Source organism: Schistocerca piceifrons, chromosome 7 (genome assembly GCF_021461385.2).
Source record: "Schistocerca piceifrons isolate TAMUIC-IGC-003096 chromosome 7, iqSchPice1.1, whole genome shotgun sequence".
NCBI lineage: Eukaryota > Metazoa > Arthropoda > Insecta > Orthoptera > Acrididae > Schistocerca > Schistocerca piceifrons.
Window position 1 is genome coordinate 1,431,219 of NC_060144.1, and position 15,748 is coordinate 1,446,966.

General features: G+C 47.4%; 1 protein-coding gene across 1 annotated transcript in view; it reads right to left on the minus strand.

The window, feature by feature from the left end:
• Positions 1-12,385: 12,385 nt before the first annotated feature.
• LOC124804964 overlaps positions 12,386-15,748 on the minus strand; it is a 77,999-nt gene continuing 74,636 nt past the window's right edge. The window contains exons 9-11 of the mRNA XM_047265355.1: positions 15,485-15,745; positions 12,619-13,042; positions 12,386-12,573 (exon numbers count right to left, since the gene is read on the minus strand). Of these exons, the coding sequence (XP_047121311.1) occupies positions 12,386-12,573; positions 12,619-13,042; positions 15,485-15,745 (873 nt within the window). The remainder of the gene's footprint in view (positions 12,574-12,618; positions 13,043-15,484; positions 15,746-15,748) is intronic.

A 15,748-nucleotide genomic window follows, 5' to 3' on the forward strand; every position in this document is an offset into this window, starting at 1 on the left:
TCGGGACACCGGGACACTGATTTAACATGAGAGGAAGCCATTTTTGTTCATAAAATGGAGACTGTATTATGCAGGGAAGATAATCTACGGTGGTATTCCGTTGTCTTCCACAGTTCTGGAGGCCTCCCCTAACATGGGATACAGACGCCTTTCGCAGCCGCCCGCTCTGGGTCAGACGCTGAATGAGAAGTATAGTTTGGAAAATGAAACACCCCTAGCCCTCGAAACCTAATAGCGTCAGCGTCCGGAAAGAACAAGAGCTGGCCGAGGGCGGCCAGACAGGAAAGATGAAAGTGAGGAGCCTGGCATAAGTAAGAGGAAGCAATGCGAGGACTCAGCTCGGGGCTCCGTGGCCGCCAGCCACGTACTCACTAGGTGTGAGTCTCTGAGGGACTGGCTTATGCCTCCCCAAAACCACCAAAAATGATAATTTGCTAAGTGTTTGGCCGTCTAGAGTTCCCACTTCTATCACTTTCCCGCATAGACCATACATTTGGACGAAAGTGATGACGAGGAGAAGGCGCGGTCTCCTTGTAGGCTTGTTACGCCGAACAGTGTTGAAAACTGCAGACTCAGCGTGTTTTACTGAGCTGCGCTATGAAGGCACATTTACTTTTGTCTCCGTTACGTAAGTGTCTGAACGTAGCGATTTCCTGTGGTCAAAGGAGTGCCCACGTGCTTAGAGAGTCTTACAATTAAAGTGACTGATTGCTGTAAGATGCGGATCCTAATTCGAATCCTGGTTCGGCTTGATTTTAATTTTCGCAACATACTCATTATACGGCAGCAATTCGAAAAAGAAAGAAAAATCACGAGTCTATCGACATGAAAGTGAACGTTAGCTGTCACAGTGCTGGTGCACAAATGTAATACACGAAAACCTTTAGTGTCATCTGTACAGTTTAGTCGAATCGCATCAGGATATCATTTACGGAGGACCATTGACTGACTACTTGCTGGTGGAACACTGGCAGAGATGATATGGTGGTTAGATATTTGCCTTCCTGTTCTTCGTGGACGATGACGTTCAGGTTTGGCATCCTGAAGATTTAGCCGAGGACGGCCAAGGACTACCATCGTCGCCGGTTAATTGGCCGTTGTCGCTGTGGTCATGCGGATTTTGTCGGCAGATTGTAAAACAATTAGAAAATTTTGGTTGCAGCTTGTCTAATGCTTCTCACGAGAATTTTCTACGAGAGGAAGTCAAGATCCCGGCGACCGATATTATACATTTGCCGATCGTGAGCAACACGGTCTATGTTAAAATCATTAACGACGCAGCGTGCGAACGAACCCTACAGGAGCCCAGACAGGGGCTCCTCTTCTTACATGCTGATATCAATGTGGGGGCGGTAACACTCGACCGAGCGGGCTTAGGTATGCGTGCGATACGCATTTTCGGATTGCCATTCGAAATTCCTGCAGAGGAACTCGTCGCGCCACAGTTCACAGCCATTCTGCGGAGAAGTGGACACAGTTTCGGACATATCCTGTCCTAAACGGCGTCTGACTGGTCACCACTCATCTCGGAAGCCACGTTCCGTCCTACTTACAGATCCGCGGATGCCATGCAATAATTACATATGACGGCCAGCCTCGGAGTTGTTCCGGGTGCTTCAAAGAAGGCCACCTTAGAGCCAAATGTTGACACCGGCTTATTACACAACATCCAGAATCCAAAGGACCACCCATGTAGCAGCCTACGGTACTACCGTGACGTGTTATTGCGGCTCCTGCAGCCTCGCAATACCGACCGGACGCGACAAATGACCCAGACCATACCTCAACGGAGAGCGCCTCGGACGGCACTCGCTCCGACAGTGCCGACGTGACCGGCCGCTGACCAAACCCTCGGCAACACGACAGACACGCTCATCGCCCCGAGGGTGGCCTTGCCAGAGCGACGCGGCTCCCTTCGCGTCGTCGGCAACAGAAGGTTGCGTAAGGAAAACAACGTTCTCCGAAGCGTCGCAAGAGAAGGCGCCGCACCGTTTCTGGCCAATAGGAGACGTTGCAGGTCGAGGACGAGGCCGCCGCCGACCCGAAAGACGCTTCCAAATCCGCCACTAGGTGAAGGAGACGATGTGGGCGCAGTGACATCCACCGGTGTGCCTGCGCCCGTCCCCCCAAGGCACCATGAGGACGCTCAAGTATTTAATGGACCTAGCACAGCCGAAATTACACCACGAAGAAAAAATGGACGATATACCCGTGCCCATCTCCACGGCACGGCACAAGGAGGAAGTCGAGGAGCAGGACCCGTTACGGGATGGTGCGCCGTCGACGCCGCTCCACTAATCACACCCTCCCCAGCACTCCCGGGATGGCGTTCCACGCGACACCTACGCCCTTCCACTGACGTCAGAGTGGACCACCCTCCAGCGGTCCACCCCCACGTTATCGGATAGCAACCATCGACACCAACAACATCCGTTCCAGGGTGAAAATGCGCCATATGCAGGATATGTTCTGGCTTACGATATTGATTTCGCCCTCCTGCAGGAAGTTCACTCGGCCAGTCTCCCAGACGTCAATCGCTATAGCGCCCAAGCCTCTGATTCCTTGCGCCACGGAGCGGTCCGCGACGGGATTTCTGTCGCCGACGTCGCCTTCCTTCCATCAGCTTGCGGCACGGCACTCACTGCCGTGGGGAAACGTTTCATTACTGTCTGCGCCCCTTTGGGCACCGACCAACAATATGAATGGTCCCAGTTCTATCCTAAGGACATCACTCGTTTGTTTTCAGGGCGATACGAACACTGCCTCCTAGGAGGTGATTTTAACTGCTTTCTGCACCCAAAAGACCAGGTTCCACACTATACTACATGCCAGGAACTACATATAGTGGTGTGGGACCTCCTGCTCGACGATACCTGGGAAGTCCAACATAGCGACCATTCTGGCCATATGTTTCTTACCAGTCATTCCACAAGCCGTCTAGACATATATCGTCTCACAGAATCTTAGATCTGCGATACGGGGCGACGAACGCTGGCCACTGGCCTTTTCTGACCATTGCTCTTACTGCTGCACAGTCCTCCTCCCGCCACAATTTGTAGGGCGCAGCCGTGCGCCGTGGAAACTAAATACTTCTTATTTGCGTGACCTGACTAGTCGCCAGCAATTCACCAAGACATAGGGAGCCTGTGGACGATGCCTTCTCTGCTACCGCTCGACACTGACGTGGTCGATGGATTGCGCCAAACCTGCGATCTGGAGGAGTTTGATGAGATATAGGAAGGACTTGGCCGGCTTCCATCGCAACACTGTCGATTTCTATTATGCGATTCTCCGAGATTGGATACTCAGCCACCAACCTTAGACAACCAGTTTGAAATGGAAAGAACTAAGGCAGCAAACTGCGCCTGGTACACGCGGCGCTCGGGGGTTCACAGCATAGCTACGATACCGGAAGATGGGCTTATAACAGTCCGAAACCGGTCGTGTGAAAATAAAGAAATTTACCTCTGCTAAGGCGAGGATAATTGCACTGGTTGCCGCAAATTGCAGTGAGTGATAATACAGACGGAGCACGACGATCGCGCGGGTTCGGAAATTCCATCGATGCCACATACAGCGTCCGAGGAACGATGGCATCGTTGGGAGCTCATCACATTCTGGTCACACCTCATGGTCCGAAAGTGACCAACCAGTATGACATCGTTCATGCATTCGTCGAATACTGCCGTCGTACTTACGGAGAAGAAGACGCCGGTACTGAAGCAAATTTCTCGATTTTGCATTACGTCACGCACGCGCTCCCCCACTCAGAGGCGTATACTTTGAGTGTGGCGGCCACACGGGACGATAGGGGCGCAGTCAACATGTCACCCGGCGTTGATGGCTTACCGATTGAGTTTTGCCGAGCCTTCCGGGATTTCATGGCAACGTGGTGGACGACTATGCTTCAAGAACTGATGGCATCTGATCAAGACCCGCAAGACCCGCTTTTGTTGAGGGTATCATAATTCCGGTCTACAAAGCAGCCCACGGTTCGACAGTCACCCTATTCAACGCCCGCTTACTGGCGATGCGTCTCCAGACAATACTCCCTCATGTACTCTGCCCAGAGCAAACGACGCTTGGGGGACGTGTTAACATACAGACTGCCACAGGGGAATTGTGATAGCAGCGGCCTGCACACTCTGTGCAGCGATCGTCGCTATAGATTTCGATGGCGCTTTGGATAAAGTGCGCCACCGTTTCCCGTTTTTCGGTGACAGCCTGCTTGAGCAATCCCCCTCCCCCTCAGTTCATCGACGTCCTCCAGCGACTTAACAGCAGTGGCGTTTCACGAGTTCACGTCAAGGCTAGTACCCATCCGCCATTCAATTCGGCAACGGTGCCCCCTCTCCACCCTCCTGTATGCTGTTGCCCTGGAGCCCCTCATTGGGCGCCTGAACACCGAGCTCTGCAGTCTCACCCTTCGCCAAACCACTTTTCGCTGTCACTCGTACGCTGATAACCTCCTCCTCCTCATTCGCTATGGCTCTCAGATTCGAGCAGCCCTCAAACTGATTACACGTTACGGAGCTGACACTGGCAGTGCCACGAATGTCGTCAAATCTTCTGCAATGTACATTGGACAAGGCCTCCAGGAAGTTGATGTGGCACCCCTGCTGCTTGTGTGGACGTTCCGGTACCTGGGAATTCCTTTACTGCCACTGTCACACGCATATCGGCAACGAATTTCCGTCGCCTGTTGCATATCATCTGTAACGACATCCGCCAGAACCTCCTGCGCCGCCAGGACATCCTTCAAACCTTTGAGTTTCTTAATCGCTATGTGGCACCAAAATTGGTCCACATCGTGCAGGTTCTCCCTCTACCGACGGCAATTGGGCGCAACCTCCAGGCGAACTCCATCTTATGGCTGGTATCATGTTTAAAGTCCGTTATGAGCCACTTACCCTGACCCGACGGGATGGTGGCCTCGGCCTCGTCAATGTCTACATGCGAGCTGCGGCCTTTCTTGTGAGTACCGCGAGAAGACAGTGGACCGAACACCGCATATGTCTAACGCTCCTCCTGCCTGCGCCCACCTCACCACCAGTGTCTGTCGGCCACATCGTGCCTCATTTGTGTCACATTTCGGCCTTTTTCGTCAACTATAGTTACACAAATACTTGTCTGGCAGATACTCGTTCGCCCAGGGCAAAGGATTTTTACGGCGTACTATTGTGCCGTGTTCCCCGTAATGCAATGGAGACCAAATACCCCTCCTTCCAGTGTGGAATACCATCCAACAGCCCTTCCTCCCCACGGATGTCCGGGCAATGTGGTATCACACGGTCAACAGAAAATTTGCCACAAAACAGCGACTGCACAACATTGGTTTGTCGAATTCTCCTCTTTGTCTCCTTTGCCAGCAACTCAACACAATCTGACCTGCGACTCTTCACACGACGTCTGTTGATTCGTGCGGCAGATCATTGCCTGCTCTTTGCGAGTGCCACCAGACACAATCGAATCGCGGATGTTTCTATAGACGGAGGATAAACATGTTCCCGCCGCCAAATTTGATGCCACTACGTGGGTCAAGGGGTGGGCGGTCAGTTACCTATTCCGTGGGACCTAAATCCCACTTCTGCACCTATTTACGAACAGTCCGTGCAGCACTGGAACACAGCCCACGTTACCGAGAAGTATTTGCCAACTATCTTCGAGGGATCTTTGTTAGACTCCACTCATTTGCGGGGTGCCTGGGGCTGAGGGCACCTACCCACCCTCCGGCGGTGTCTAAGCCGCCCACGATCGATTCTACCTCCGACCTCCGCGGAAGGGAGAGCGCACCGTAAATATTTTTTTCTTTTTCTTTTCAGTCTTTATTTTTCTCTATGTGGATGAAGTATGTTCCACACAATTTCATAACAACAGTAAAAATTACAACAAAACATGGAAGTATATAAAGAACAAAACCTTCCATTTCTGTTGATTCGTGTGTCTCCCATTTTGGTGCGCCCCACAGGTTGGGTGGCGGTGAGAGGGATAGTGTGGCCAGGCCTCGGATTCCGACCCCTGCCCTCTCTTCTTGGCCCTGAGCCCCCACCAGACCATTCCTTAGTAAATAAATAAGTAAAGCCGGCAGAGCACTTTCCCTCGACAGGCAAAGGTTCCACGCTCATTACCGCAACAGGCTCTCAATTTTCAATTACCAGGAAGCTTAAGATAATTATTCTGCTTGCAATAAGTGACGTGTCAGTTAATGTCGTAGTCATTTATTAAAGCGAAGTACCGATGTTGGCTGCTAGCGTAGCGGCTCTTAACCAAACGAATCACGCGACCTATCCGTCTCTAGGCCTAAATGTAATTTGGTAGAAAGACTGTGTCAAAGAGTCCTGGTTTTCGAAATTTTATGAGTGTCATTTACTCCAGTACGATTTGGTAAATTTACACACGTTGTAGCAGAGGAACAGAGAAATCTCATCTTTTAATTTGGATTTTATAAGGTCAGTTACCTCTGGCTTACGCCACTAAAACGGCAGTTTGATATTTCTTAGGATCCTTGTAGAACTACACGTCCACCGTAGCAGTAATAGTACTTCTGCCTTCGTATCGATAATCTCCTTCTTGAATTAGTTACCTGATGAAGGTGGAGCGTTCACGACTTCTGTAGCGTTCACATGTCAAGAATAGTAACTCTTCTCGACCACATGTTTCCGTGTTTCATTTCACAGACTCTCTTCAACAATGTGGAGAAATGTTTCGAATATGTAGACAAGATAACATGAAAAGAAATGAGTTTTATATAGCAGCCGGCAGCAAACTCCACTCCTTTCTACGATAGTTTTCATTATGCGTATTGAACAGATGTAAGAACGTTCAACCAGTGTAGGATTAGAGACGAAGCTATGCAGAAGCGGGCCATTATATTTGTTACCGGTAGGTTTGAACAACACGCGAGTATTACGGAGATGCATCAGGAACTCAAATGGGAATTCCTGCAGGGAAGCCGATGTTCTTTTCGAGGAACACTATGAGAAAATATAGAGATTCGGCACATGAAGATCACTGCAGAACAATTCCAACTGCCGCCAACGTACATTTCGAAAAATTCAAATGTATGTGAAATCTTATGGGACTTAACTGCCAAGGTCATCAGTCCCTAAGCTTACACACTACTTTACCTAAATTATCCTAAGGACAAATACACACAGCCATTCCCGAGGGAGGACTCGAACCTCCGCCGGGACCAGCCGCACAGTCCATGACTGCAGCGCCTCAGACCGCTCGACTAATCCCGCGCGGCATACATTACGCCTGAGGCACACTAAGATAAGATAAATTAGGGCTCGTCCTGAGGCATACAGAGAGTCGCTTTTCCCTTGCTCTCTGCTGCGAGTGTAACAGGAAAGTAAATGACTAGTTGTGGTATAGGGTACACTCCGTCACGGATAGTACTGTGTCGTGTGGAGTATTTATGTACATACGTAGATGTGTCTGCATACATACTCCGTAGACGTGGGGGGTCAGGGTAACCGAAAGATGAGAAGGCGTCTCTCTCTCTCTCTCTCTCTCTCTCTCTCTCTTTCACTCTCTCTCTCTCTGTGTGTGTGTGTTTTTGTTAAGAATTGACAAGAGTTTTGGATGCTTCTCGAACATTTTCCCTTAGATCTTCCTGTGTTTCGGACACTCTTTCACAGACCTGAAGAAATGTTACGTACTGCTCTATTCATTATAGGAGAGAAGCGTTCTTATTAGACTCTGAGCAACGTTATACGGTCTAAATAACTTGTTAAATTACTCACGGCGTAACGTCTTATACAGTGATTATTTCGATGTTGCGATATCAGTAATCTTTTCCTTTACAAGAACGCAACTTGTTTTGGTCAACTACACTACTTTACTTTTGCATTGTAATACTTCCCTTCTTATCGGAAACTGTGAGAAAGGAAATAGAAAATAAAATAAATGAAGGTAACTCAGTCAACTTACCCATTTCCTCGACCGCCACTTTCACTGCCAACTCCCGCTCCATTCTAGGGGTGGAAGGAAAGGGAAAGGGACAAAAACGAATATATTAGTAACGTTATTGACATATACATAAATATTTTGAGAACGACATGTGACCGTGTGACGGATACGCTTAGGGAAAGACAATTATTTAAAACAACAATTGATTTCGTGTCAGGCTTTGAGTCAGCCGTTGAATTTCCGCAAGTGTCTTAGTCCCTGAGATCTCCGTCACACTGGCCACTTACACACAACAGACATCAAAATGACACAGACAGCAGTTCTATAGCAGCTAGTTATAAGCAGTTGTTTGAGCAACCAATACAATGTCTTGCCTTGATATGTATACTATACAAATTGCCGCCAAGAAAATACACACATACAGTTATAAAACTTGTACAAAATAATCTAAAACTAGTTTTCTATTATAAACAGTACTGAGTAGAGGTGTACATGTAAGTTACAAGAAGCGTATATCAAGTAGTATTATTAGCATACTGTCTAATAATTCAGTTTCCTGAGATGGTAACAAACATACTGACATTTCAGCGCATTGCTCTATGATGGAAGGAATGTATAGACACAACACGAACAGTTCCTGTGGAAAACATGGTTTAAAGAGACGGTTTCATGTAAGGACTTATAATTTAAGGAAGTAAGTCATCATTGGAAGTTTATAGAAAGTAAATCCTTACCCTGATAAATTGCTTCAATGTATGGCAACGCTACTTATAATAAAAACCTTAGAAAAATCACAACCTACTGATAAACTTGATATCTCACTGCTATTCCTTTGCGCGGAATATTTATATAAAACGATTTGAAACTGCCTACTTTGAGCTTTTTATTAACAGTAAAAAGCCACTGGAGGGGACTTGAACGTTTCTTCGCTGAATTTTACGCCACGTTCCAAAACTCTTAGTGGCACTATGAGATTGAAATAGTTACGTTTAATGAAAAAAAGTGTTTACTTTCAGCTTACCCACCGTGTAAAAGTGTAATTAGCTATGTCCGTGACTTTAAAAATAAGTAAGAGATTACGAAAATGTTTCTTGTATTCAACTATGTTGTTCAAGTACGAATAGCGGCAAATATGTGCGTAGGTGACAACCTTGTTTTTGGAAGTTACGTATTAAAGAGGCGTGCCGACGGTTAAATATCGTTTTGTATAAACTCCGAGCTACTTATGAAACAAGGGCTGGTTCCATTCACCCAGTTCAATTCGAACACGAGATAAGTAAAGAATTACGCCTGTTCTCTCCTGAGCTGTAGAAGCCATATTTAAACAGAAAAAGAAGTCTCAGGTTGCACTGCATATGAAAAGAAGTTTAATATTTTTCTGTCGAGGGGTTGTGCAAATTTACCATTCCTATATTTAGACACATTGTGAATATTGAAATGAAAGCATACTGCGACTTACTTTTAAAACACCAAATATTATGTCCTACAGGTTCTACTTAATCAAGCATGCTACATTCTACTCCCATTTATTACACTCATGCTATGTAACACTACAAGATCGTTGTTTTGAGAATGACTAGCACACATGGATACATTGTTATTAACTTTATAAGGCTACATTAATTGGCTTTGTTTTCCTATGTGAATCTCCCTTCGTCTCCTGTGCAGATCTGAAACAACGTTTACAGCGGTTAAACTGTCTTGGCATAATTATTAAATTAACAAAGGACACATTTTACAGCATTAGTTCGGCTATATAACCAGGTACGTTGCACTATAAGCTAAACATCTGTATTAGGCACACGAAACTCTCAAAAACTTAAGTCTAAAAATAGAACACTGCAGTAAAAAATTTGCACAACTTGACAGAGCACCATCAATAAATAGCGAAGCATGAAACAAATGAATGCATTTTTTAAGAACACTGGCTCTGCTTAGAGCATTTCTATTTGCATATGGGATCTATTTCATCAAATACGATACTAATTTTTGTATTAGAACATTTGTACGACTCACCGTTTTGTACATCCTCAGTAAAATACGACACTAAGACGCAAAGGGCTGTGTACGAAGCTTTGGAAATTCGGAGTTTAATTCCCGTATACATGGTGTGCGACTATTCGACCGCATTCGATGTCAATATTAACGTAAAAAACACTGATGGAAACAATCTGTATTTCACTACGTTGCTCTTTATTGACATTACGGCTAAAAGCGTGGACAGAGTTCTCAGGAACGTGCGACATTTAATGGCGTGGCAACTGCGAAGAGTGAGTTCTTTCTACTCAGCGCTGTTGTCGAGGAAGACAAGAGTGTTTTGCACCTAGCGGCATAGCTATGTACAAACCCACGGAGCGAACTCGTATCTTGATTCCACTTGGTGTTCTGCCGCCCACTCTGTGTGACGGCACTGTGGTGTGGTGGCGAGCACCAGCTAGCGGCTGCGTGCACTGCTCACGGGCAAACACGCCACCTAGCCTCTGTCCTTCCACGTAGTTCCCTCAGAGAATGCCGTCTGTTATTCTCTCTCACCAAAGTCGGTACAAAAAAGAATCAACAAGTCTGCAGGGTACGTAAAATACTGAAACTTGTGGACAGTTTGTGCCAATATTGAAATACTTAAAATACGGTGTTTTACTATAGGTATCACATATAATATTATTAGTACTAGATACATGAGGATAGCAGGAAGCACCTGCGGATATTAGTGAGATATGTATAACATCACAGTTCATTGATTTTTTTAGAAGACATAAGTAAATTATTCACGTACAGTGACGCCTAGAAGAACGGAAGCATTTCTATCACAAATAATAAGTTATGTTTTATTCTTTATAGATATGTTTCCCGGCATTCCCCATTAAAAGGACATATTGAGCGTCATGAGGTGGTGGTGGTGGTTAGTGTTTAACGTCCCGTCGACAACGAGGTCATTAGAGACGGAGCGCAAGCTCGGGTTAGGGAAGGATTGGGAAGGAAATCGGCCGTGCCCTATCAAAGGAACCATCTCGGCATTCGCCTGAAACGATTTAGGGAAATCACGGAAAACCTAAATCAGGATGGTCGGAGACGGGATTGAACCGTCGTCCTCCCGAATGCGAGTCCAGTGTGCTAACCACTGCGCCACCTCGCTCGGTGCATCATGAGGAATAGCGGTGACCATCATTTCAGTTTCCCTTGAAACAGCGTGTTTCAAGGTATTTGCTTGTTTCTCGCGTCTTCTTCAGAAGCTAGCAATTAAAATTCATTAGAGACTTGGCGAACTATGTTGCCATGTTTCCAAAAACGACGCATTTACATCTTTCAAACATCACTTCTAATAACCAATCCTAGTGGTACACTGACGGCTTTCAGCAGCGTCTGTTACGATTTACGTAGCCGTCGAGGTAAAACTGTATTACGATCTAAAAAGTCATATCTTTACAAGCCAGAGCTTCTCGGTTGTCCGGTAACATTACCCATTTTATTCTTTTAAACTAAAAAATTAGGATGTTATTTTGTTAGCGAGCTCTGGAAGAGTCTTTCTACGCGCTAAAACAAGGTACTAAAAGCAATTCTACGTCACTGGTGCTTGCGTTTTTCCTAGCGAGGCTAATGTTCTGCACTATAGGCAAGAGCGCAGTAAGACTTAAATATTTACCCCTTCGGTCGTATCGAAACCCCCCTGAGTACCATGATGGTGTTTGGGAACCTCTGCTATTTCCAGTGAGGGCTCCGCTGTCGCTTCGCGACCCTCTGTGGAGTCCTGCAATTGTTCAGATTCTCTTACATTCTCCACATGCACTTGAAAGCAACAGTCATCTCAAATGTATACTGCATTAGGCCTATGTTTACCGTGTTACAGAACCGTTTATATAACTACGCCTCTAAACAAACCACAGCGTCTTAGTACGTCGCACGATTGCCACATTCAGGGTGCATGCACTGTACACGGGCTCAAACTTCCTGGCTGCCGGCGGCAGACAGAAAGAACATCAATACACAGAAAACATTTACCTAGACATGACAATAACATATACATTATGTACTAACAACGCCAATACAGTGATACAAAGTTTTACGTGAAATATATGCGAGTACACAAGGAATTTCGTTAAATGCAAATGTTTTGAACTCCACTGCTCAGTGTGCAACGACATATTAATACCGTGCTGGCCACCAACAACGTATCTGTTTACGTAGTTTGGCTACTGTATCGTAATGAAACATTGGAAATTATGGTCTGGCCCACAGTCCTTGTCACGGAAAGAGCTTTGTAAGATTGAACAGCTTCGGTGGAGAACTGCTTGCGATGGCACAGGAGGAGTGCCACATGAAATCTTACCAAAAGCGAACAGTAGCCTAGTTTTGGATGTCAAGGACTTGTACTGCGATCCATTTTTATCTGGCCTGTTATTTGCAAAAGAGACAGACCCCGGTGGTGAGGCATCCACGGGCTGTTTGTGGAGGGCCCGTGACGAAAGCGGCCACTTCACAGGCGCTGGGCGGCAGCAATGCCGACGGCGCTCGGCCCGAACCTACTTACAGAAGCGGCCGTGCTGGCGCACGTGCTGGCGCCCGGGGTCGCCGCGGCGGCCGCTTCGTGTATCTTCTCCTCCGCCTTGCGCTCCTTGAGCGCCTTCAGCAGCTTCCACTTGCTGCCGGGACCTCCCGCCCCCGCTGCCGCCACCGCGGCCACCTCCTCCGCGCCGTCAGCCGCTGCTGGAGGCGGCGCCACCGCCGCTGGGGTGGCGGCAGAATCGTCCACCAGCTGCTCGCGGTCTCGGTCGGCCGCCGTCGGCCCCTCGTACTCCTGTACAGAGACAGGGCCGCGCTCCGCCTCCCTCATTTCGTCGTACAGCATGTCGTCCTCGTCGGGGCTATCGGGGCCACTCGTCTCCCCCGACGAAGACTCTTCGTCGGAGGATCGGCGCCTCTCATCGGCCGCGACTGCAGCTGCCCCTGTGGGCGGCACCTCCAGTTGGTCCTCTTCTTCGGGTCCCCATAGGTCGGAGGCTCTGACCCTGCGAGGTTGCTCGTCTGCCTCCACGAGGCGCGTCTTGAGCCGCAGCTCCTGCAGGACGAAGGACATCTGCTCCTTGATGTCCTCGCCCGGCTCGAACGATGGTGGCTCCGGCTCGAGAAGCACCTGACATGGCCGCCCGCAGAAAACAGAAATTTCAGTGACGCGCTTAGCCCCTCCTCCACATCCTTCCTGCCAATGTCAGCTTATGCTCCTCTGTGTGTGTGTGTGTGTGTGTGTGTGTGTGTGTGTGTGTGTGTGGTACACGCGTGCGTATGTGTGCGCGTGTGCGTGCAAATTTCTGTGTGTCTGTGTATATTCCTCGTTACTGTGCGCTACCACAAAGATTAGAGATATTCACAAATTACTGACAGACAGAGAAGACTTACAGTCAAGATATAATTCTGAATCTTAAAATACAGCCGCCTACTTGAAGAAGCGCATTAAAAAAAAGAAATAAACTCATCCTTGTGTAAGAAGCACCAGACATAAGCATAAATTAAAGCGACTGATTGCCAGAAGCACAATATCCTTTCCCCCCAGGTACCCATAGTTTCAGGATTTCATTAGTCGCTTGCATGTCACAGCAAGTAACTGGCAGACTTGCTATGTGGCTGCCTGCTTAATTAACGTGTTAACACAGTACATGTATGACAAAACACAGTGGCCGTAATCTGGCAGTGAATTATAGATGGTAGTGAACATCCTAAGTGCCTTAGGATACCACTTGGACTTAAAGACAGGAGAATAAAGCGAGATATAATGATGTACTCACTGAAGATGTTACCAATAGAGGGCGGTGAATGAAACAGTGAGTTATTTATTCCCACGTGTTGCCTTCGATGCAACAGAGAACTGAATGAATAAAGTACTACCAAAAGACTAGAATCATTGCTTAAGACAGTGGTATTCGAATCAGAAGACTCATGTAAGAAGAAAACAAGAAATGCAGCTTTCAGGGACGTAGAGGATTTTCATTTCAAAGTAATAAGCAACGTGCATCACCGAGCCAGAAATTTGTTTCTTCGACATGCGAAACATGCTGAAACATGTGTGAATTTCGTATAGTAGGTGGATACAAAGTGTTATCTATTGCACCACAATTTTTTCATTGCAACCAAAACGCCTGGGACAGGTTCCAGTCACAGCAGTTTTTAATGTAAACATAATCATTTACTGAACCCAGTGAAGAACATTTATAACGACACGCAATGTGTTCAGTATGTGTGCAGTACTCTTTTAATGTGTTTGATGAAATGTTGTTTGTAACATAACTTGTTTAAAATATCCATTGTACATGTGATGGGTTAGTAAGTATGTTTTTATTCAGAGATAATATGATATATTGTGAGTTAAGATTTTAGATCTCTTGTTTGAAATATATATAGTTTCATAGTTTACTACGGAGGGTTTCTGTCAGCTCCGTGTCTTCACTCCTTGTATGAGTGACAATGATTGTAGGAAAGAAGGCTGAAGTAATACTCTATCTTTGGTAATGTGCAGTAAATTACTCAGATAATGAGAAACGGGTTGTGCACTATGGCTTAACTAGCTGTAACTTTTGAAAAAGCGATTAAACGATGCGAAGTTATATCGAATATAAATGTGTCAGGAAGGATTTTATGAAGTTATTTGTGTGGAGTGGATCCTAGTATAGTAGTGACTTGCGGACGATAAACAGCTGAGACGAAAAGAGTACAAGTTTTTGAAAGGTGATGCTGCAGATAATTGTTCTAGATTAAATGAGTATATCGGAGAACTAATAAAGAGATGCTAAACCGATTTGGGAAAAAATGAAATTTAATGCACGACTATAATATGTGATCGGTTCGCAAGCAACTGACTGAGGCGTCCAGGGAACGCCAGTGTGGTACAGGAGGGGAGTGTGAGAAGTGACGACGGTAAAGGAAGACAAAAGCTTGTCTGCAACAAGCTGGCTCAAAAGGATACATGTTGCAGTAATTACGGAGAGATGAAGAGACTTGCACAATATAGACTAGATTGGAGACCTGCAACATACTAGGTAGATCGAATAATGAGGAGATGCTGAAACGAACTGCGGAGGAATGAAATTGGTGGCACAACCTGACAAAAGGAAGGTTTTTTTTGACCGGACATATCCCGATGGACCAAGTTATAGTCATTTAGTATTAAAGGGAAGAATAGGGGTTGGGAGGAGGGGGGGGGGAGGGAGGGCGAGCGGTCACGGAAGACAGGAGATGATGAGAGTCGCATTGACTACACTCGCTCTAAAAGCTGTATCAAACAAGTCTTCGCACGGAACACCACAACATCGACAAGGCGACGTCGACAAACAGTACGTGGGCTGGAAAAGGTGTCGACGGTAGAGAGCGAAGCCTGCAAGGGTGGGAAAATATGCAGAGCTTTACACTCCCCAGGAGGCCAGAAGTGAGAAGTGACGGAGCTGTGAGATGAGAGTACGAGCGGATAGTGAGAAACGTGCGAGAGTGTCTCCTAGAGTGTGGTGACCCTAGGCTGCGAGTGTGCGAGGCGGGCCTGGGGCGGCCGTGTCACCTGCTGGTCGAAGCTGTCGCGCCGGCCGGCGACGCCGGTCTCTACGCGGCGCTCCAGCTCCTCGAGCTTGCGCAGCTCGTAGCAGTACCACTCGTCCTCGCTGTCTATGCTGTCCTCGGTGCTCTGTCGGCGCGACGACACGCGCGACGCGCTCCGCCACGAGTGCGTGCTGCGCACGTCGTCGTCCTGCGCCTGCGGCAGGTCGCGGCCCCACGGCACCTCGAGGCTCTGCCGCGGCTGCGGAGGGGGGCCCCCTGGCGTCACGCCCCGCACGCCGGACTGCGAGGGGCTTCCCTC